This window comes from Pangasianodon hypophthalmus, chromosome 20 (assembly GCF_027358585.1).
Source record: "Pangasianodon hypophthalmus isolate fPanHyp1 chromosome 20, fPanHyp1.pri, whole genome shotgun sequence".
In the NCBI taxonomy this organism is placed as follows: domain Eukaryota; kingdom Metazoa; phylum Chordata; class Actinopteri; order Siluriformes; family Pangasiidae; genus Pangasianodon; species Pangasianodon hypophthalmus.
The window spans coordinates 19,215,677-19,240,044 of NC_069729.1; the positions used below are offsets into that span (position 1 = coordinate 19,215,677).

At 35.0% G+C, this 24,368-nt stretch overlaps 1 protein-coding gene across 1 annotated transcript in view; it reads right to left on the reverse strand.

Moving 5' to 3' along the window:
• Window positions 1-15,807, reverse strand: part of epha8 (eph receptor A8) — an 86,246-nt gene extending 70,439 nt beyond the window's left edge. Inside the window, exon 1 of the mRNA XM_026932866.3 lies at window positions 15,636-15,807. Within this exon, the coding sequence (XP_026788667.1) occupies window positions 15,636-15,723 (88 nt within the window). The 5' untranslated portion in view covers window positions 15,724-15,807. The remainder of the gene's footprint in view (window positions 1-15,635) is intronic.
• Window positions 15,808-24,368: the final 8,561 nt, after the last annotated feature.

Genomic DNA, 24,368 nt, shown 5'->3' on the forward strand with positions numbered 1-24,368 from the left:
GTTAGTTTAGATTAAATCGTTTACAAAAATTGACTTGTTAATTTACCAAACCTAAAGTTACATTAACCTAAAAACATTAGCTTTGATGGTGAACTTTAAAGGGTGATATTTAATTTTTATGCCGGAGGCAAATGAAACATCTCATCTCATCTCATATGAATTGGTAACTCTTACTCAAAAAAAAAAAAGGAAAAATGAAAAAAAAAAGAGTACTTTGAAGGAAATGTAAAAAGTACATTTTTTCTCTTGGAAATTTACTTGAGTAAGAGAATTTCACTCATACATGAGTAAAGTACTCATCTTCTAAAATACTATTTAAGTACAGTAACAAAGTACAATTACTCAGGGATTTTCTAACTCTGATGCTTCTTACTCAAATTTCTATTCAATCCTGCATGAAAAATAAGAGTTTGTCACTCAACCATCTCTCTGAATGTACATCAGTGAGGATTAGATTTCCTCTATAACGTCCTTACAGCACCTCAATAACAGTTCAGGTCACTCAGAAGAGGAAGAACGGAGGAACTGGCCTGTTGAGGGAGGAATAAAAATCCAGAGTTATTTTTAAGTTGAGGAGAAAAGAAGTGTTTTGGAAAGCTGTGAGTTCCTGAGGCTGTTATCATGACAAACCTGAGCATTAAGAGGTGTATTAGGAAGTCTTCAAGCTGAGTAGATTCTGAATCCAACACCGCTTTTCCTGAATACAACACACTGAATACATGTACATCTTATACGAGAAGTGCATCGATTTCTGACTGTTCAATGCAATAAATGCACACATCTTGTGGGAAATATACAGTACACAGTGATGTAGGAGTGAAAAATAAAATTATTCCTTACATTATTGCATCTTCATTCTACAGAGAAAGAGCCTCTGAGTGTTGATTTATCTCTTTACAATGTTTAACTGATTTAAATTAGCTGTTAAAATGCAATTAGCAACTAAAATCTATTCTTCCTAATGTGCTGTTTGTGTCAGAATTAATCTTCTTCACTTCTTCTCTAATAATAGTTTTTGTTTCACCTCCCTAAATTCATAATTAATTCCCTTTTTTTTTGTCAATTTGTCTCCAGATTTTGTCCTTTTTAGATTCCGTTACTCTTCTCTATATTTAAATTTTTTGTATTGATGTAGAGATGAGGCAAAAAAACGTCCACTTCTGCCCCTGAGAAATTCTTTTCCTTTCCCCCTTTTTGTCCTCATTTCACACTTTCAGCTCGCTGTGAGCTTTACCTTTTATGGCGTTTCGTGGGCGTCACTTAATGTAAACGAGCTTTGGTGTGTGTGCGCTTTGCACTGTATGGCTGATTGGTATTCTTCAATATACACACGTAAGTATAAAGAAAATGACACAAAACATTTGTAACGATTTGGCAGAATTTTTTTGTTTTGTTTGGTCAAAAAAATTTCACACAACTTTAATAAAAGAGTTTTTTATTTGTGCAATATTTAACAGTTTCAATCAAGTAAATTTGAAATTGAAATTAAATTACCTGGTGTTAAGTTTACTTAAAAAAAACAAATGCAAATTGTTGCAAATTATTTTTTTTTAGTGTTCATTGATTGTGCAAATCATAAATAAACCTGACTTGACATATTTCCTATAACAAGCTCATTTTAATAATACAGCTGTAGTCAAGAGTGTCACTGTCAAGTTCAAGACCAGGGCTTGCTGAGGTCAAGTCAAGACCCAAGACTCGTAAATGAGCCAAAACCAAAAAACATCAAGACTTTAACTTCAACTAGGCGGCTTCAGTTGCACATTGTACCAGTGATTAGCGTTATTATAAGCATTACAAGCGGTTATAACACTTACCACTGGCAATTCTAAAGAAGTGGGTTTTATGAAAGGTTTTAGTCTTCGACTGGCATTTATTACAACCACGGACGTGTTTCAGCAGACTTTTAGTTTATGATGTTCCTTCAGCAGAACAAGGGAGAGACGATGATGACTTGATGGCATAGTGTATGTGTGTGTGTGTGTGTGTGTGTGTGTGTCATCAGTATGGTGTTTGCTATTTATGTTCCGATGAGCCTTTGCCTGAGTGCACATGCGTATGCGTCTCAAAGCCACACGCTGCCTGTGTTCTGACACTGTGACACCGTGTACTGCAATATGTTATTACTAGCCTTAGAGGAAAAAAAAAAAACAAGGTGAGAGATAAAAAATGAAATCAAAGGATAAACAAGATGAGAGGTGATGGGGAAAAAAATCCCACTGATGTCTGACATTACTCTTCAATTCAGAAAAGCTTTACCAGACACTCCTGATGCACTGTTTGATTTTCGGTTGATTTCAAATGGCCTTTTTGTGCATCTTGTCCTTAAGCAAACGCATCTTTCTTTTTCTCTGAATATACTCACTTCTTTTTCGTTGCCCATCTCCCGATAAACAAGTGGAGGATTTTCTCCTCTGGATCAGGCCAAAGCGCTTAGCGTCTGCCGTGTGCTGATGCAACTGCGTGAAACAGATATTATGAACTTTTCCCCTCTCTATTTTTTTCCCCTTTATTTTCACTCTCTTCATAATAATCATTATTAATTTCGCCCTCAGCGCTATGGCACCTTGGAGGTTCGGTGTGATAAATACTTTAGTCACCTTTCACAGTAATGAGTTTGAGTGTAATGACACATGAATAAGCGTTGGTGTTACTTTTCTTTTTCTTTTTTTCTTTTTTTTTCTTTTCTTTTCTTAATTACATCAAGGGCGTGATTTATGTGCAAATCATAAAGTCTAAGAAATGCATTATTTCTGTTTGAAAACAGCGAAGCAGATCCATCACCGTGCATCCAAATGAGTTTGTGGATCGCTGTCTGAAGGAAATAGAATGTAATTACACTGTAGGAAAAATAAACACCAGTCACACCAACAAACCTGACGTTAAGTGCTAATAACTATTCATATGACCTTCTTTATCAGATCTCACTTTATATTAAAATACAGATTAGCACTGACAAGACTATATCGATGAAGGTTTTGAGTGTGTTATGTGCTTATGAATGTGTTATTACATCACTATGTACACTACATACCCATCAGATAAAGTGTTTTCAGGTTTTTCTTCCACTTAATAGTTGTGACTTTTTCTTACTACCTTCACTACAAAAGAAAAATCTCTAGTTTCTACTGACTATGTTTTCAAACATGGCTACATTTCTTTAAAAAAATCATATATTCATAAAGCCATAAGGTGACTTTTTCGCATCAGACAGCTTCAAGGCTCTAAATTCCTAATAAATCTAAACTTTAACAGATGTGGCAGTGAGGATGAGACCTAATACTACAATATCACTGTAATCTATCCGCTTCTATGTGCACTTTGTTATTATTAAGGTTTGTACAGTTTGTATTGGGACAGCGAGCTATTTGCATTTAATAAGTTATTATTATGCTAGCTAATATTTGAGAGATTAGGAATAAAGCTGTTATTTCGACTTAGCTAATGCTTACCCACAATCCTTGGTTCCTTGGTGAATGGAGAGCATCAGTAACTAAAATCTGTGTCTTTCTCATTTGTCTTTCTTTTACTTTTATACTTTAAGCACATTTATGAGTTTTCTACTTCACCTCGTGTGAAGAATTTGCAGCTGTACTTCAACCTTTACCAGAGGATTTATTTAGATGAGTCCTTACATTTTTATTTAAATCAAAATTATAGGTAATTTTACCACCTCTGTTCCATAAGTAAGCTGAGTTTCATATTTCTTTTTTATGAAACCTAAAGTACTTATCTCCAGCGACGCTGAGCACTCCATCATTCAGAGCTGCGAGCTGATGTGAAGTTAGTCAGCGTGGACACTGCAGCGGCCCTCTGGCTGCGGGCGTTTATTGTAACAACACTGACGCCGCCATATAGTTCAACACCAGCAGCCTTTTTACGCCTGCTGTGGGCGTAGACTCCATTAGAGCCTGTACTGGAAAGTCTTTTATCTTTCTCTCTCTCTCTGTCTGCCTCTCGCTGTTCTCTCAATTGCTGTTGCTTTGTTTTTGTTTTGCTGGCAGAGCCATGAAGAATCTCTCACTCTTTCTGTCATGCCTCAGTCCCCTTCTTTGGATTTCCACTCCGAGAAAACAAAAGCGGAGGGAGAAATAACTAACAACTAGTTCGGTTCGCAACGCACTCTGCTGCATGCTGGGATACATAAACAACAAAATGAAAAAAGCAATATTTTCACAATCTTTATCTGTCCAGTTTGGGTGAGTCTGTGTTCGCTCTAGCCTCAGATTCCTGTTCTTGGCTGACAGGAGTGGAGACCGACGTGGTTGTTTGCTCTGAGATACTTTTCTGCTCACCACGGATGCACTAAGTTGAGCTACTGTCAGCTCGAACCAGTCTAGTCTGTGATTTCTCTAATCAACAAGGCACTCAAGAACAGATGCTCACTGGATGTTTTTTGTTTTTTTAACACTTTAATTTAACCTGTATGGAAGGAGTCTCCAGTGTCAATGCTTTGTAAAAGTCAGTAAGTTTTCCAAGGCAGGAATCTTCACGACACAGATTTACATTTTGCAGTTTTTTAGTAACATGACAAGCTGCTTTTTTTTTTGTCTTATTATCTTCCAGAGAAAGAAAAAAATAAGAAGCTGGTGATGAAAAGAATATTTGTAGCTGGAATAATGTAATTAATAAATACAAAAATATAAGTGTTGGTATAAGTGGAACATGATGTTATAGGAAACTAATCAACTTTGGGGTGGTAATAGCAACTCCGCTTCAAAACACCACTCCGTCATTGATTAATTTTCTGTAACAGCATGGCACAAAGTGTTTTATTTCGAAGATTACTTAATTTAGTAATACGCTGCCAAGGAAATAGTGTGCTCTCTTCACATATTATCATATTCCCTTCTTTTCTACATATTTTATCTATTGATTGGATGTAGTTTTGCCATCCAAATATTTCACTGTATCCATTAAACCCACAGAAAACTGCAGAAGATGTCCATAGTGATCACACAGTGTAGGTTCACAGTTAGGTCCAGTAATAACTAATAAGTCAACTTTCATGAAGCTATCAGCATCACTGAGCTTGTTTGCTAATCCAGCTGAGCCGTGGCAGAAGGGAACCCCAGGAGAGATGCCGTCTCCTCAGGCTTACCCCCTCTGGCCTCGTCCTGTCTCCACACAGAGGCTGCGAGCTGCCTGAATCGATTTTAAAGCCCGTCTGCAGCCAGAGTCACGCTAACAAGAGGCTTCACTTAGCAAAACTCGGCACAGGCGGCCAGGAAAGAAGGCAACTGTCTAGCGAGAGGGAAATGTGCTGCACTCAGACAGATGGGATGACAGATCTGGGATGAGTAACGTCTCACTGAGGGTTAACTGACTAGAAACAAACCGTTGAACTAGTCTCCTTACAGCCAGTTAATTCCAATTCTTCTGAATTGGTATTACAAATGGTCATGGCTATTAGACATGAGAAAACGTTCTACATCTGTAATAAATTATGAACATGTTATAATGCACTGATTGGACTTTATACATTTATTAGTGATAATACATGACCCATTATAGCAAGCTCAATGATGCATTATGAATGGGAAATAGAATGACAAAAATTAGGGGGGAAACATGTTACGTTTGTCTGTTGCATGAGATAAAAAAAATAAGCATTTTTTAGCTTTACAGCTTTAAATTATTAGCCTTTATGATCTTTCATTCTTACTTAGTAAATCATTGGCATTGCTTTATTATTGATTGATTGATTGATTAAAATGACCATAAAATAATGATTAGTATTTATTGCTCTAACTCTGTACACTGTGACTCCTTTATCATTTTAGATTTTATAAAATTGTGGAAGTGCTGTACATTTAATAAACATTTTGATCTCACTTTACTTAGAACTCTCTACTATAACCTATTATAATCTATTCTAACCTAATATTACCATATATATGTAAATAATCTATACTTATATAACACAGATAACAATCAGGGGAGATATCACTGTGGCTGTGAATAAAAAAAAATAAGTCACTATGATATATAGTAAAGTGTTAAGAACACTCGTTATAATGCATTATAAACACCGCTATAGGAAAGTAATTATAACGATATTGTAATTATATATGAGTAATTCTAATGATGTTGTAAGTACTTATACATATTCATTTTTTATTAATGCATTATGACATAGTATAACATGTTATAAACATATTCATAGGTCAATCATAGGAAGTATGGCCTATACATTGCAGAATTTGGAAAGTTTCTTGGGAAAAAATATAGTTATTTTTTTTAATTATACATAGAATAATAATTTAATTTTAAGATTTATGGAAACACTTTCTATAAAGGTCATATTTATGACGATGAACATTGAACATATTAATGTCATGTTATAATGCATTCATTAGGCATTAGACATACGGTTATTGAAATATGCATTACACTTTATAGCTATCTTAATGAAGCATAACTCATTATAACACCAATTCCAAAGAAACCATACACCTTTAAATAGTGCATAGTGAGACCTGGCTTGATTGTTTGTTTATATATTTATTTATTTGAATGAATGTGTGAATGTGTATAATACCTTATGAATGCATTATAAAATGTTATGAATGTCATAGGTCATATTATGCATATTATACAGTACATATGGCCTTCATAGAAAGTGTTACCAAATCTATTATACTTGCAAACAGGTTTTTTTAAACTAATTTATTCTCCCAGTGTTTTAGAGAGAGTGAATTGTCTGTCACAAACATCTGTTCAACACAACAGAGTGTCTTTATTTCTAAATATAGTGTTTTGATTGATGCTGGTTGTTAAATATGGCTAGAATTTTGACTACATATAGTTTCTGTCTTTTTCACTTCTCTTCCCTGCACTGTCAGTATAGATCAGTAAACAGACAGTATGTTCCACTTGCTCTTTTTTTTATTTTATTTTTTTTCCTCCCATGAACCCTTGAGGACTTGAGGCTTGCACACTCATGACCTTGTGAGGCCTTCACTCTGTCAAAGTCACCAAAACGCGGAGGAGAAGGAGGACCATGGGGTTTCGGGTGCCGTTTGGGACGGGGCTGGAGTCAGCGCCTTTCCGGTTATAATGCTGAATAACACTTGTAACTATAGTTACAACCTCAAAGACATATTTACACGTCGTCTGGTTTGGACAGCTGTCCTTGAGTGGCTGATGTTGACCACAACCTTCTTGGATTACTTGTTTACTGAGGTTGATAGAATGTTAAGAAAAAGTTGCAAAGTTAAAAATGCCAACTATAAAACAATCACGATGCTGCAGTATAATTGTGAAAAGTTCCACCTTAAAACTTTCTATGAAGGCCATATGTATGACTACCTATGAATAGGTATGAATAGTCATAAATAGATAACTTGTTCATAGCATGTTAGGATGCATTAATAAGGCAGTATATTCATAATTCATTATTATTCATTCATTCAAAAGCCATTATAGATTATAGCCATATTTGTAATGAAAGTATTCAGTATTAACAGAATGCATTATAAGCAGTGTTTATAACACTTACAATCACAGCTACTTCAGGCAAGTTCAGCCTCATATTGCTTAGTGCAATGTGTAGCCATTAGTTGCTTTTACACCAGAAACTTTTTTTTTTTCAACAGGATTTCCAGTGTTTTATTTCTCACAATATATAAATACAGAGCACTAGTTTTACAAAAGTTGTAAAGTGTTGTATTAGTGGTGTTTTTTTTTTTTTTTTAAGAAAACAAAGCACTAAAATGTGGGACTTTTATAATTAATGGAAATAATAATTAAATATTATAACAAACTGTCATAAATTCATAATTGACAATTCATAGTTCATCATAAAGATAGCCATAATGTATAATGCATTTTCATAAATAATTATAAAAACATGTATAATGTCTTATGAATGCATTATAACATGCTATGAATGTGCTCAATAGTTCATTATAAAAAATATTTTATAATTTTAATTATAATTATATAATTATAGAATAGAATAATAGAATAATTATTTAATTGTATGATTTATGGTAACACTTTCTGTAAAAGTCACATTTATTATGAACTATGAACTTATAATATGATAATGTCATGTCATCTTTATTACGCATAATGACTTGGAAACATGATGCATTATAAGTAGTGTTCATAACATACTATAACACAATTCCAAAGAAACCAAACATACTGTATAGAGTACTGTATATATAGAGCATAATGTGTAAAGACCACAACTTATAATACATTTCATATTGAATTGAATATTATATCATAGTCATAAATTCATAGTTATCTATTTATAGTGCATAATAAAAATAGTTATGTATTACCACACTAATTTTTAAACATGCACACACAGCCCACAGGTGCAATAATGTGAGGACAGATGATAAAAAATGTGATTCTGTTGAACATCTATGTGTATATTTAAAAACATTATATTCCTTTAAAGAGGCACTTCCTGCTAATTCCACGTGGCTAGTGCTAAGCCCATGATGAGTATGTGTGCACAGATATTATCATTAGAGTGTGTGCTTCCAGCTTGTTCCCACCGCGGTGCCTGTTTATCGTTATCCGCTCACCTTGGCAGACCACCTCCTCCCTCCCATTCAGTGATATCAGCTAATCGTCACTTGCCAAGTTAGTTGGCAGATAAGGATCAGTAACAACTCCGCTGCAGATGGAGTGCTTTTTTAGTGTGTTAAATTCTCCCTGTGCTCTCTACAGGGGAAACACAACATGATTATCAGCGATACAAACATATTATGTGCTGCTTTAGCATTCTTTTACTTGTATCTACTTGTTATTATAGATGAGGTGTTGCTTCTCAATAAAACAGGTACAGGATAAAGGAGTATAAGGGGAAATTGTACAAGGATAAGGTACAAAGGTGGGCATATATGGTAAAAAAAAAAAAGAGCAAAAAATAAAGGATATAAAGAGGATCTAAAAGGAGAATAAAAGGGTCTGTTGAAGGGTCCAGAGTGGGAATGAATGATATAAAGCATTTAAAGCATTAAGGAAGTTATAAACTGTATAATTAGGATACAAAGCAAGGCTAAAAGGTCTGTATAAATTGTTTAAAGAGAGAATAAAAACAGGACAAGGGTATAAAAAAGGACATGTACAGTATAAGGTGTATTTAAAGGATTATATACATGTTTAACAGGTTATAAAAGGAATAAGAAGCATGTTTAGGAGGTTATAATGTGAATACAGAAGTATAAAGAAGTATATAATGCTATAAGGCTATAATCAGGATAGAAAAGGGATCAGTGTGGCTAAAAGCAGAGTATAAGGTGTATAAACAGGCCAAAAATACATAAGGATGTAAATGAGTGCATAAAGAGGGTATAACTGCTATAATGTGAACATAGAGGTAATAAAAGAGGTTGTAAAGTGTATAATTAGGGTACAAAGGAGACAAGTAGGCTGTAAAGTAGCTTATAATGTATATAATGGGTTAAATAGATGGGGTAAATGATATAAGAATTATTTAAGGCAAATAAACATGGTATAACAGCTTATAAATGGAATAAGAAGGGTGTTTAGAAGGTTATAATATGAATTCAGGGTAAAAATCGAAGGATATAAAGGCTGTAATGAGAACAAAATATATATAATTAAGGTTCGAAGTGTGCAAAAATGATAAAAAAAAAAATACATAGCAAGGGTGTAAAAGAGTGCATAACGAGGGTATAACTGGGGGTTATAAAGGGTATAATTAGGATAGTAGAGTGTGAAAGGAAAGTATAAGAAGACCGGTTTCATTGAGGGATAGGGGGTGAAGTATTTAAAGTGTATAGACAGAGTATAAGATGTTATAAATGGAATAAGAAAAGTCTATGGAAGGTTATAATGAGGATACATGGATATAAAGAAGGATATTAAAGCTATACAAAGTAGGGTTTAAAGGCAGGGTAAAATGTGTATAGGAAGTAAATAAATATGTAACAAGGGTGAAAATGAGTTCACAAAGAGGGTATAAAGGGTATAAGAAGGGTTTATAGGAAGCTATAATGAGGAATATGGGAGTAGAGTTTAATTAAGAAACAAAGCATGAAAGAATGGTGTTTAAGTGTATTTGAGGCAAAATATATATAAATGAATTGGGTATTAAGGAGCGTATAAAGTGTACAAGAAAGAGTATAAAGGTGTAAACAATTAAAGGAGGGTATAAAAGGTATAACTGGGATGTGAAAGGAGCATGTAAAGTGTACATACAGGGGATAAATACAGTATACAAGAATGGTTTAAAAGATGAATATAAAGATTATAAACGCAGGAATATAAAGGGTATAAAGAGAAAGCACAGTCACCTAAAGCCGGGAAACTGAGTGTTGAATCCTGGGATATTTGGCTTTCCACTTACATAGCGACACTGTCTGTCTCCCACAAGGAGAGAAAAGAGCGAGGATTTTACACTCCTGCTGTAGAATTATTGTTTCTCTCAGGGGGAAGATAAGGACTTGCTGTGGGATAGTATTTTTTCTGTCACTCTTTAAGCGAGCTTTCCTTTTTTTTCCTTACATGAACCACAAAAATGTCACCATGTGTGAAAGTATGATTTTAAACAATGTAATGCACTGCAAGGAACAATGTGTATGCGTTCTCTGGTTGTTTGGCCGAGGAGAAAATTGATTGTGATGGGACAAAAAAAAAATCATTGGCAGCATGCAACATGCAATCTGTAACACTCTGTAACAGTCTGGACCTGTCTAGAATAGTCTGTGACAGTCTATAACAGTCTGTAACATTCTGTAACCCTCTATAACAGGCTGTAACAGTCTGTAACTGTTTGTAACACTCTATAACAGGCTGTAACAGTCTGTAACTGTTTGTAACACTCTATAACAGGCTGTAACAGTCTGTAACTGTTTGTAACACTCTATAACAGGCTGTAACAGTCTGTAACTGTTTGTAACACTCTATAACAGGCTGTAACAGTCTGTAACTGTTTGTAACACTCTATAACAGGCTGTAACAGTCTGTAACTGTTTGTAACACTCTATAACAGGCTGTAACAGACTGTAACTGTTTGTAGCACTCTATAACAGGCTGTAACAGTCTGTAACTGTTTGTAACACTCTATAACAGGCTGTAACAGTCGGTAACTGTTTGTAACACTCTATAACAGGCTGTAACAGTCTGTAACTGTTTGTAACACTCTATAACAGGCTGTAACAGTCTGTAACTGTTTGTAACACTCTATAACAGGCTGAAACAGTCTGTAACTGTTTGTAACACTCTATAACAGGCTGAAACAGTCTGTAACTGTTTGTAACACTCTATAACAGGCTGTAACAGACTGTAACTGTTTGTAACACTCTATAACAGGCTGTAACAGACTGTAACTGTTTGTAGCACTCTATAACAGGCTGAAACAGTCTGTAACTGTTTGTAACACTCTATAACAGGCTGAAACAGGCTGTAACAGACTGTAACTGTTTGTAGCAATCTATAACAGGCTGAAACAGTCTGTAACTGTTTGTAACACTCTATAACATTCTATAACAGTATGTAACTGTATGTAAGACTCAGTAACTGTCTATAAGAGTCTATAACAGTCTATAATTGTCTATAACAGTCACTGTCTACAACCATCTGAAACAATTTTTAACAATCTATTATGGTCTGTAAATGTCTACAACAGTCTACAACTGCCTATAACAGTCCATGACTGCCTGTAACAGTCTATACTACTTTATAATAGTTCATTACAGTTTGTAACTGTCAGTGACAATCTATAATAGTCTAGAACTGCCTATAACAGTCTGTAAGTGTCTATTAGTGTCTATAACAGTCTATAACAGTCCATGACAGTTCGTTACAGTCTGTAACTGTCTATGACAATCTATAATAGTCTTTACGTGTCTATAACAGTCTGTAACTGTTATTTTAGTCTGGATGATGGGTCTAATAAGACAATTATTGTTAAAGCTCAAAAAAAAAACATGATTACTGAGTCAGGAAGAAAAACAGTGAGTGATTTGAGAACTTACTAGTGTGCTAATTAAAAATGTGCAGATTAGACAAAAATACATGTAGAACATGTTGTGGGTCGGGTTATTAATAGTTATTTTATTCTCTTAAAACTTTCTTAACACACGTGAGTCCCACGTAGTATGTCATTGCACCATTGGTGTCACTACTATTTAGGCATAGTACATGTGTATTATGAGGTTTGCCATGAATTCTGTCTGAATGTGTGAACTAGCAGCCGTAAGGTTAATCCATGTGAAGAACAGCGCAGCACCATCTGAATGTTCTCCTCAAGGAGCTTGTAATAGCATTTTTAATAATACAAAATAATTTTTTTTTAAAATGTCAAAAAGTGAAAAAACCCTGAAGATTCTGTCCTTTGTTCTAACCTTCAAATTAATTCAAATTAATTCGTTGTAAAGTTAAGACTCTCAGCTGGGAGAGAGAGAGAGAGAGAGAGAGAGAGAGAGTGTGTGTGTTCAGTCTGATGCTCATTCTACCATTCACTGGTAACGTCGTGTTTTTGTGAAACTTATGATATTTAGCTCTATCCAGCTTCTCTAACCTTCGTTACTTCATGACGTTTGCTGTTTCTAAGCTTCATGAAACCCAGAATGTTAGAAGCATTTTTAATATCTCAGTGCTATTTGTAACTATTAGCATGCAATAAGTATGGAAATGAAGTTTCAGGCTCTGAAAGGAAAAAAGTCTTCATATTACAGCTGCAGGTTAAATTTCCTTATTCCAGGTTTTTTTTTAATGCAGGACCTCATAAGAATATAAAATGTCAATGAGTTTGGCTCACATGGCTTCACAGATCAGTCATTTTCATGCTTTGCTAACTGAACTTTGTTGAGATTTTGAGGTCAGATGAAACGAATCCACTTTTACCATGCATCAGGTTTAATGTTATGGATTTATTTTGCATTAATAATGCTTTGGAAACCAAATCGAGAACTGTACATGTTTATAATTTTTTGTATTTTTGGTTTTTTACATGCATCAGACACACATGGTTTTGATATATTTGTAACATCAAGCTTCAAGCAAACATAATTCTCAGTGTGAACAAAAACACAGACATCAAGAGTGTAAAAAAGGACGAGGATCTTCGTATCATGTTATTGGGTCAATTAATTGAGGCGCTTTAATCATTAATTCATGAGTACCCGAAGTGAAGAAAAAAAAGGAAGCCGTCTCGGGTGTGAACTTGTGAACTCGCAAAATATTTTCCACATCCTCCGAGTGAGACATCAAAAAAAAAAACCACCGCTGCAAGGCCTTTATGAAATATTCTTTATATCGCGCTATTTTTCTTCTCAGTTGTCTTTGAGCCTTTTGTTGAGACGTCTGAAAGTGGGGCAGCACTGTTTGGTAATCACTTCTCAATTCACTCTTCTGTACATTTTCCATTCTGTTCATTCTATTCGTCTTACTGCTCATTTTATGTCCTTTCCTATATCTTCTGTTATAACAGCTCACAGATTATGAGTAGTACTCTGTCATACCAATCATGCACACATCGTAGAAATGCATTTCTGTTATCTAGGAACAGGGAACTAAATCATCTTTAATTCTAAAATCGATTTCTCTTGTGATGAACTCCAAAATGACGTGAGATCAAGCCACAGAATGTTCTTTCAAAGGAGCTTTTGTGCAGGTTAATACAGCGATGCTGCAAAACGTTGGAACGGAATACGATGCGTCAGAGCTTGGGATGAAACAAGCGTGAGTTATTATGTTTGCATTTTCCAGACGTGGTTTTTTTTTCATCCTTTTTTTTTTTTTTTTTTTACGCCTGCCATTGTCATCGTAACTAACTTATTTCGTCTGACTTTTATAAGTGCCCAAGCTTTAGCTGAAAGCTGAAATCGAAAGACGGTTGACCTCATTTTGCCTCCGCTTCCCTGCTTTCTCTCTCTCTCTCTCTCTCACTCTCTCTATCTCTCTCTGTCTCCTCATCACGCTGCACTGAGCTGAACACGACAGCAGCCGGTGTGGGCAAACAGGCACGCGATGTGTACGATCACTTAGTGCGGCCCAGCGGAAGGTTACGTGACGAGGGCCGAGGCTCTCTGACACGCAAAGCGCTCGTACTCGAGTAGAGGAGAAGCACACTAACACACTGGAGATGCTGGATTTAACCCAATAAAGAGCATCATATGACAACAAGATCAGATCCGTGACTGAACCCTGAGAAATTGATCATTTATCTCCTTAAACTCTGGGCTTATTGGTCAGAAGATGTTGATTCATTTTCAGCAGCAGCTACAGATCATAAGCTAGAATTTCTATAGTAACAGCTCGTTCTCAAGTGCGTGATGGATGCTCCACATACACAGATTAAAAATGTGTGTAATCATTAATATGATGAAGTTTTCTGTGACAAACTCATTATTTAACCTTTATGGAAGGAGTCTCCAGTGTCAGTGCTTTGTAACCGTCAGAGATGTAAACTTTATGTTTTCCAACATGGGAAATTCTTAGTAACATGACAAGCTGTGTTTTTTTTTTTTTTTGTCTTATTAACTTGAAAAGAGAGGATAAAAGAGGCTGGTAAGAGAGCAACTGTTTATAGCTGCTATAATGTAAGTGCTAACAGGAATTAACTTATTTCATGTAGACATTCTACAATGTAATGATAAATGGATAAAAATATGAGGTGTCATTCTTTAATAAAAGCACAGTTGTAATCATTGGCAGATTTCTGTGCTATAAGATGAATAATCTTCTGTTTTAGGGAAATAATAAACTTCAGGGTGGGAACAGTAACTCCCCATCATCAGACCATCACACTTGTCATTGATTATTTTCCTATAACAGCATGACACAGAGTGATTTCCTGTCAGCCTGTCAACTCGATCTCATAAGACATTTGTGCGAATTTGAGTGAACGAGGGCAACATTGTTCGTCCAAAACGATAATCCTGTACTTTTGAATTTAAAACTCTTGTACCACGTTGGACCTCTCATTGAATGCTTTAATAAAAATAATAATAATAATAATAATAATAATAATAATAATAATAATGGTTTATTTATATAGCTCCTTTCTCAAAACCAAGGTCACTTGATTCAAAATAACACAAAATTCAAAATAATGATTAAACAAACACTGGTTAGGAGAGTTTAAGGGGTTGAACCGATTAATAAAACTGTGATTTGATGCTGAACGCCACGATACATTTCCGTCCAGCGATCAGTGGAAATCCATACGCACAGGACCCACGGCTTGGATTTGGAATTATGTAATGACAGAATTTTGATTAGCAATTTTTTTAAAAAATGCCTGTCATTCTTACGAAGTGGATGGATTTCATTCATCACAGTTTATAAGAATGACGTTGTGAAAGAGACAAACGCCAACCCCGTCTTTATCCTTCGCATCGTTTCATACAACATACGTTGTGTGAACTGGGACAAATCTACAAATACACAAAATAAAAAAAACATCTCTAGCTGCTGAAGGCTGAATTGAGACACGCCATTGAGTTCACATACAGCTCCAGGAAAACTTTTACACACACACACACAAACACACACACACACACATAATACATAGCAGTGAGTTTTGTCACTGTCCACACAGTGCATTACATAAATGACTTCAAAGTTCCAATATATATGAGCTGGAAGATACCAAACCACAGAAATACACACATCTCCCAACATGATGCATGAACACTTACCTTCATTGTTGGCCGTGCTTTTGGATCCCAGCACCTGCAAGGATATAATCCACAGAAGGAGAGGCAGCAGCCCCGGATCTGATGCCATCGTGCAAATGTGAGGAGCGCGAGGAGAAGCGCTCGCTCTCTCTCTCTCCCTCTCTCTCTCTCTCTCTCTCTCTCTCTCTCTCTCTCTCTCTCTCTCTCTCAGCGGGGAAGCGGAGCTTGAGGCTCAGAGCAGGAACTCTGAGTGCATTCAGCTGACTTAAAAACCGCCTGCCTGCACTCGGGCACACGCAACGCCGCCAGGCTCGGCTCAAGAGGGCGTGTTCAGAGCTGTCTGTCACTATTTGGCAGCCAATCAGAGCACAGCATTTGGAATATGTGATACAAAACACCTCCTCCTATATTTATATGCGTGAATTTCTATTAATATGCGTAGTACAAGAGTGTTTTCTGTTTTGAGGTGAGAATAAAACAGCATGAATGCTAATGTCTGAGAGAATATAATGCATAAGTTTAGGTACGTTTGACTTTTAATTATATAGAGGAATACAAGTTTACAGGACTTGGAAGCACTTTCTGTAAAGGCCAAATCTATAAAGACCTATGAATACATTTATAAGGCATTACACACATTGTTTTTATTATTATAATTATTTATTAACACATTGGTAGAATTATTATTATTATCATTATTATTATTATTATCATTATTATTATTATTACTACACAAATTGCTGTAATTATTCATGAATATGCAATGCATTTTATGGTGTTTATTAATTATACATTATGAATCATTAAAATAACATATTATATGTAAAATATAACACATTATGTTGTTTTTATTGTTTGTGAACTGCATCATGTTTAGACATCGTTTGTGTTTTTTTCTTTTAAGGATATAATGGCTGACTATTTCTTAAAATTACCTCTACTATATACTGTCGATTTCTTACAAAAACTAAAATACATTTTAAATAATATAATTTAACTTTAATTAAACACACACACACACACACACATATATATATATAAATGAAAATGAATAATCGAATTCGATCTAATACAATATACTATGCATCCCATAATACATATTACATATTTAGTAATAAATACTTAATCCTCTCCTCGTGTATATGGTTTGTCGCAACATTCGCCGCTCCTGCAGCTGCTGTAGAGGACGGAGAGAATATAAGGAATAGAGGGATGGAGGGATAGGGAGGAAGAGAGGGAACTGAGAGGGCCGCTGCCTGCCTGCCAATGCCGTGTACTCGGAACACAGGGGAGAGTTTGTGTTGGCCCACAATCGCTACCTCTCTTTTCCTCCGAGCCCAGAACCCGGATTCAGACGTGTCGACAGGCTCCGAGCGCCGACTGCCAAAACATCTGAATCACAATCTCTCACTGACTTCTGGATATATTGTGTAAACTTGGATTTCATGCTTAAAACCCGTTCACGAGTTCACTTTGTAGCAGATTCCACTGTACAGCAGTGTAGTTGTAACATTTAGTTGAAAATAACAGAGTTACAGAAACCAGCATTATAACACCTTTATAACATGGCACTGCTGGATGCTCAATTCTGATTGGTCCAGCAGTTCCAGCTGCAAGGTTTATATTATTGCCTTATTGTTTTTTAATTCCAATACATTCTCATTTCTATAGTAACAATTTACACTTAATTGTTGATATAGTGACGTTGATATAGTGACGTTGATATAGTGACGCAAGGAGACGTTTATTTAACATTTAGGGAAGGAGTCTCCAGTGTCAGCGCTTTGTAACACTCAGAGGTAAAGCTGTAACTTTTACGGGAAGGTTTTCAGGACAGAGAATTTTTTTTTTTTTTTCAGTTTCTTGCTAACATGACAAACTGCATTTTTTTTTTGTCTTGTTAACTCAAGAGAGCGAAAATTATTGAGGAAAAGTAAAAATAAAAAGGAAATGAGCACTAAATATGATTTATTATCATCTGATAAATATGTGACCAACTTCATGATGATGACATAGAGAAGAACTAAAGTATCAGAGTTACGGCTAAAGCATCTTGATAGCCTTTTAAATTATTTACACATCAGTTTAATTTTTTTTTTTTTTTTTTTTTTTTCAGTTGTTCATAAAAAATTATAACAATGTCTATAATGTCTCATAAAGGCATTGATTTGTTTTTGGTCAGTTTTAATGTCAAGTTGATATAGAACATAAGTCAAATGACATACAGATTTGTTGACATAAGATTCTATTACACCATACAAACATAATACTGTTATTACAGTGTCATTACATAGCCATAAGTATTACAGTTTCTGCCAATGGTTATAATGCACATATAAAATCGCCTTGCTAGACTTTATAAATTATTTACGCATCAGTTTAAAAAATTATAATTTTAGATAATAATTGATTTATGGTTGTTGCCTCAAACTCTAATGTATAATGAGCTGTGAACATATTCATAATATATTACAATGCATTCATAGGACATTATAGATATTGTTATAATTATTTATGAAAAGGCATTATATTTTATAAGCATTATTGATTATGCAGTATTAAAGTGTTAACAGAATTCATTATACGTAGAGTTTATAACACATTATAATCACCCAGAGCCACTTTGCTGAAAGAAGGATATGTTTAGTGGTAGACACACTGACGCCTGCCCAGATTATTACAAAAGTAATTTGAATTTATATAGAGTTAATTTCCAGGTATAGATTATCGACATACATGAAATGTTATACATAAAAAATTTATTCAGCTTATTAAATCAAAAACATTTCCAATGTTTTATGTCTCACAATTTACTCAAACCAAAAATTTAAATTTACAAAAAAATAATTGTTTTGTTCTTAAGTTTTATATTATGCTTAGAAATAGAAAATAGAAATCAAGACCTTTTCATGATGCATTGTACGAAGGTAAGCATGGTTCCTTTGGTACTCATGTCATAATGACTTATGAACACTACTTATAATGCGTTATGCTATCAATTCATAATGCATCATGATGCATAATCATAAAGATCATTATAACATGAAATACATTTTCATTAATAATTATAACAATGTGTATAATGCCTGAGGAATGCATTATAACACATTATAGCATGATATGAATGTGTTCATAGCTCGCCATGAATACGACCTTCATGTTTATAAAAAAAATGTTTTTGTTTCTTTGGAAATGTGTACTACGACATGTCATGGCAGACACACTTTGTCTTGTTATGTCTCAGTGATACATCTTCTGATCAATCAATATTGACTCAACCTTAAAATACACTTCGTGTTCCTGACTTCAGCCTTTATAACACTGCATGGAAACTGGTTGTTTTGTTGCCTTCATCTTTCAATATCTGCCTTGTCCAAGTGTGTGTGTGTGTGTGTGTGTGTGTGTATTCGAGAGACTTCTTTAGCTCCTAATCCTCTGGAGTCCTCCGTCTGAGCCGCTTAGCTGTTCCACTTTCATTAAACATATGCAGAAAAACACAAGCAGGAAAACAATGCCGCCTTATTACCATTTCGACTTGGGCTTGTTTCTGCATCGAGTGAAAACACCTGCCTTCTGTTTCGATGTCAGAACAAAACAAGAAAAAAACCCTGACTAGACAGGTGAGTTCTTGGACAAACCTCTTGTAGTCAATCTTATACAAAACTCTTCTTACTGCAATGAAGGATATCTCGTTTTTATGATATATGACATAACTGTGACATAACTGATTGACATAACTGTGACATAAATGTATCACATGCAGTCCAGTCGCCATTGCAGTTTATGTCGAGTTATATCACAGTGTCTTTACCATTAACAGTGATTGTCATGGTGTGTTAAGACTATGACAGGTTATGTCACATGCTATGTGTTCTTTATTAACTCTACAAAAAGGTTTTATGAAATCTTATAACATTTTATATCATGCTCGAAGAATTAGAAAGAAATCAAAAACTATAAAATAAAAAGAGAATTAATAGTTAGTTCTGACTTATAACACAACTGGTTAACAGTGTTATAAAAAATTATGTATGTTACATAAAGCCATCATGGCAACTGACATTAATACTTATAAACATTTATACTCCAGCAAGTGTCAGACGTTCGCCTGTTTTTGTCCATTTTAATGTTGACATAGAACCTAAGTCAAATGACATAATGTTTTTTTGACGTGAGACTGTGTCATTACACCGTACATACGTAATGCTGTTATTACAGTGTCGTTACATAGCCATAAGAATTACACTTTCTGGCAATGGTTATAATGCATTAACAAATTGTTAACAGAATGCATTATAAATAGTGTTTATAATGCATTAAATCACCAAGCCCCAGTTTGCATAGTGCTTAATGAGAAGATACAATGGTGATATAATGTCCATATAATAAAATAATAAAATTATGATAATAACATGAAATAATATAATTATTTTAACAATTTATAAATGCATTATAAACAACACTACAAACTATAATACCTTTTCATAAAAAAGTATAACGATCTGTATAATGCCTTGCCATGTATAGAAAGCCTTAACAAACCATGAAAATCACTGTTAATGACCGTCATAGAAATTATTCCCAGAAGGGTTTATGTAGGCTTAATGTAGGCCTATGAACACTGTCTTTTTACCAAGTAAAGAGAGTGCAGTCAGACGAATTCCAGTAGGCTGTGATAAAGCAGAATGTCTTTTCAATCATTTAGCAGCATTGATGCGAAGCCCCGAGCTGCATCTCCATGTCTCGCCGTCGTATTGAACTTCTTCTGACATCAGACACAAGCTGAAAAATTTTTTTTTTGCCCCTTTAGTAATAATTCTACTTTTTCTTTGCCAGACGTCCTAAAATGATGTCATGCAGCATGTTGGTTGGGAGCAGAATGTGTGTCAGCCTTGGGGAGGGTAATGGAGAGGAGCAGTGCTGGTGTGTAGGGAGCGCCCAGCCAGGACCTGCATCTGTGCCCGATAGGAGGTGAGCAGGAGCAGTTGGCGTGCGCTAACCTTGAATTACCTGCCCGCGTTGGCATTTTGTGCACCGTGTGATGGCAGATGGCGGGGGTCACTCTGGAAGACTCGGACATCAGGTGCTGGCTATATATAGGCCGACCGTGACGTGCTCGTTTAGTGTAATGTTTTGTTTATTTGGAGCCTCTGCCTTTCTGTTTATAGTCTTTCACCATGAAACTTGTTGTGCATGACTCAATTTCTCACATTAACACAGAAAACCTTTTTTCAACTATACTTAAATTATCCATTAAGATGACATCCAGTTTATTGTGAACTGAACATAACTGTTCAGAAAGAAAGAAAGAAAGAAAGATGGAACAGAAGGAAAAAAGCAAAAAAAAAGAACAGAAAAAATTTTTTTTTAAATAAATAAAGAAAGAAAGAAAGATGGAATAGAAGGAAAAAAGCAAAAAAAAAGAGCAGAAAAAAGAAACAAAATATTTAAAAGAAAGAAAGAAAGATGGAATAGAAGGAAAAAAAGCAACAAAAAAAAAAACAGAAAAAAGAAACAAAATATTTAAAAGAAAGAAAGAAAGAAAGAAAGATGGAACAGAAGGAAAAAAGCAAAAAAAAGAGCAGAAAAAAGAAACAAAATATTTAAAAGAAAGAAAGAAAGAAAGATGGAACAGAAGGAAAAAAGCAAAAAAAGAGCAGAGAAAGAAACGAAATATAGAAAAGAAAGAAAGACAGGCAGAAAGAAAGATGGAAAAGAAGAAAAAGACAGAACACAAAGAGAGAAGAAAATATTGAAAGGAAAGAAAGAAAGATGGAAAAGAAGGAAATGAAGGAAAAGATAGAACAGGAAAAGAAACAAAACACTGAAGAGAAAGAAAAACTGAAAGAAAGACAGAGAAAAAATACAGAAAGAAAGTTAGAAAGGAAGATAAAGAAGCTAAAAAAGAAAAGAAGGAAAAGAAAGGAAGAGTACTGTCGAGCGAAGTGAACAGAGGAGGAGAGTGAACTCTAACCCCGGAGCGAGTGGAAGGTGTTCAGGTCAGTGTGCGCTCAGGAACGTGAGGAGGAAGGGCTTTTTAAAACCTGCGTGCTGATTTAAAGATGAATCGGGTTTCACGGCTGGATTGAGTGTCGATTTGGAGTTAATCACGTTGGGAAGCCCTGCAGCTCTGCCTCGCCGAGACCGAGATACACAATCAGCGCTAGCATTGAGTCAGCAAGCTAAAATTAGCACTCGATGAAAAGAAGACTTATGAGGAGACACCAAACATAACACAACCACATAAGAACATTTTAGCAGAATAATTATAGGGTTATGTGAATGTGTATTAGTGTTGAATCGTTCACAAATGAGTCGACTCTTTGAACTAGCTCTTTTGAGAGTCGACTCACATATACAAAGAGTCATAGTAGTTGTTTTCATTTTTTTTTTCTTTTTTGCTGAAAACGTGACCGTGTTCTATGTTTAGCAGTTTAGCCGTGTTTGATTTTCCCGGTGGAAATGTACATACAATGCGTTCAGTGAATCGAATCAATCTGATTCGTTTGGCCTGGACTAACAATTTAGCGATAATGAGAATGGTAAGACGTGTGTTTGAATCTCTTTTGTGTGTGACTGAGGCAGCATGATAATATCATATCATTTTTACTGTTTTTTTTTTTTTCAACACAAATATATATTATAAATTTATTTATTTTAACAGATTTTCTAACAAAGACAATGCAAAGTATAATTTTATTTCAGAATCTAGAGCAGGATTTTTTTTCACGTTTTAAGCGATAGACAGAAAGGTGACATTTGGTAGTTTTGGAGAAAAAAAACAGATATCATACACAATATTTGGAGTTTCTGGTTTTAGGAATGTCTTTATAACTTTTGAGAAAATCTCAACGGTGTCGTTTCTCCAGCCGGGAAGTGTGTAAAGAACTGCTTTCTAATGCATGCTATGTATATAATTTCATGAATAAACATGAAACTCCAAATACGTTCTTCTTTTCAGAGAGCGCACAGATCATTTTCTAAAAAAGAAGACATGCGGAAATTTCTCATCATTTATATGATGTCCTTTTCCCCCTCTGCTGATTCCTCTCTTGCTCTAAACTACTGTAGAACACTGCGCAAGTGTTCGCTAAGGTACAAAAGGTTATAAAGAGTTATAAAAGTCAACAATATGTGCATAATTAATGTCTCTTGGACAAGACTGGATCAAAGGTGCAGCAAATCTCCAAGCTTCTGCCATCCTTTTCTAACTTTTATATTTCATTTTTGTCCATTTTTTGGCAATTTTCTCACTTAACTACCTTTAAATCTGTCGCGAGAGCAACACTAGTTGATGTAAAACCTAAAACCATAATTTAACCACAATTAATTTGTTATCTTCTCAAACTAGTGGTAATTTAACATTTTTTAACAGCTCAACAGACCTGGAATGCCGTCCTAACAGGGTTAAGGGCTGTGATGTAGCAGGGGTGGAAAATACTTGCGATTGTACTTTGTTTCTATACTCGAGTATTATTTTGGAGTATTTATACTTGAGTATTATTGAAATTGAATACTTTTTACTCTTTATACTTTCATTTCGACCTTTAAAGTGTTCAGTACAAATCTCTTCTGCTCTTCTTCTCTACTAAAAATCCAAAATAGGCTGTTGTGCATTTTAGTTTAAAGCATCATGTACAAAAACTATCACGAACTATCACATGTGCCGTATGGAACATAGAGGATTTCTTTTAAAACATTCATTTGAAGGTAAGTTATCAAAATGAACACTGCTGGCGTTTTTTTAGTCCACAGTTTTCAGTCCTTTCCCTGATTACAAAGGATGTGATTATCATTTGTTTTTCTAGCTAGCTTCTTAACTAGCTAAAAAAAATTGTCGTAGGAATGCAATTATCAGCGCCCAGAAAACATCATAACTGCATCGAATGCTTGCAGAATTATAGCGTCTGATTTCAACTGAGCATTGATGGAGAAATAAAGTGTGCATTTGATACAGCTCCAAACTAAATTTCTTTACATATGGTCAAACTGAAGAGTGAGATGGCAGTGTCAGACATGTTGATCAGTTAAAGGAATTACAGTATCTGTCTGTGCTGAGGGTGCTTTAATTAAAAACTGGTGTAAATAGTTACATTTATCCAAGTTCATTCAACTCTCATCAACTGCCTATTACAGGTTTACACCAACAATTCACTAGATAGACGCCTATAGCATAAGTCAAGTGTGTTAGCTTGTCAAATTCATTTAGTTAAGGCTAGTGGTTCGTTATTAATGTCGTCCTGACTCACCACAATCTATAGTCACGAGCCACTGCTGCATAGATCACTGTATAAACTGCTCCACAAGGTTTCAAACACACATCAAGGCTCATTTCTGATTCACAGGAGATGCCTTGCATGAAAAGTGCCTTAAGTTTTCTGACTAATGCCATTTACTGCTTTTGCAAATTAGCTTTGGGCTCCATTGAAGGTGTGTATTCTTCTATCTAATGATACTCCTTCTCCGCACAGATTATTGACTAGATCCACATGCTATTAAGCAGTGATGCGTCTTCTCTGGCTCTCAGAAATACCCCGGAATTAGTGACTCGGTCCACGACAGAAGCTCCTTGTCAGAACAAGTCTCTAATATTCCTCATTTTTATGCTTGCAGTAAGTAGAAGGTAATTAGGGGGATAATTATCACTTTATCACTGGCAGGAAGATGATGTTTTCCCGTGATGTATGATCACTAAAAGAGCGCCTAATTATGATTAATTATCTTGAAATGACATTGAGGTTTTATATTTTTGTG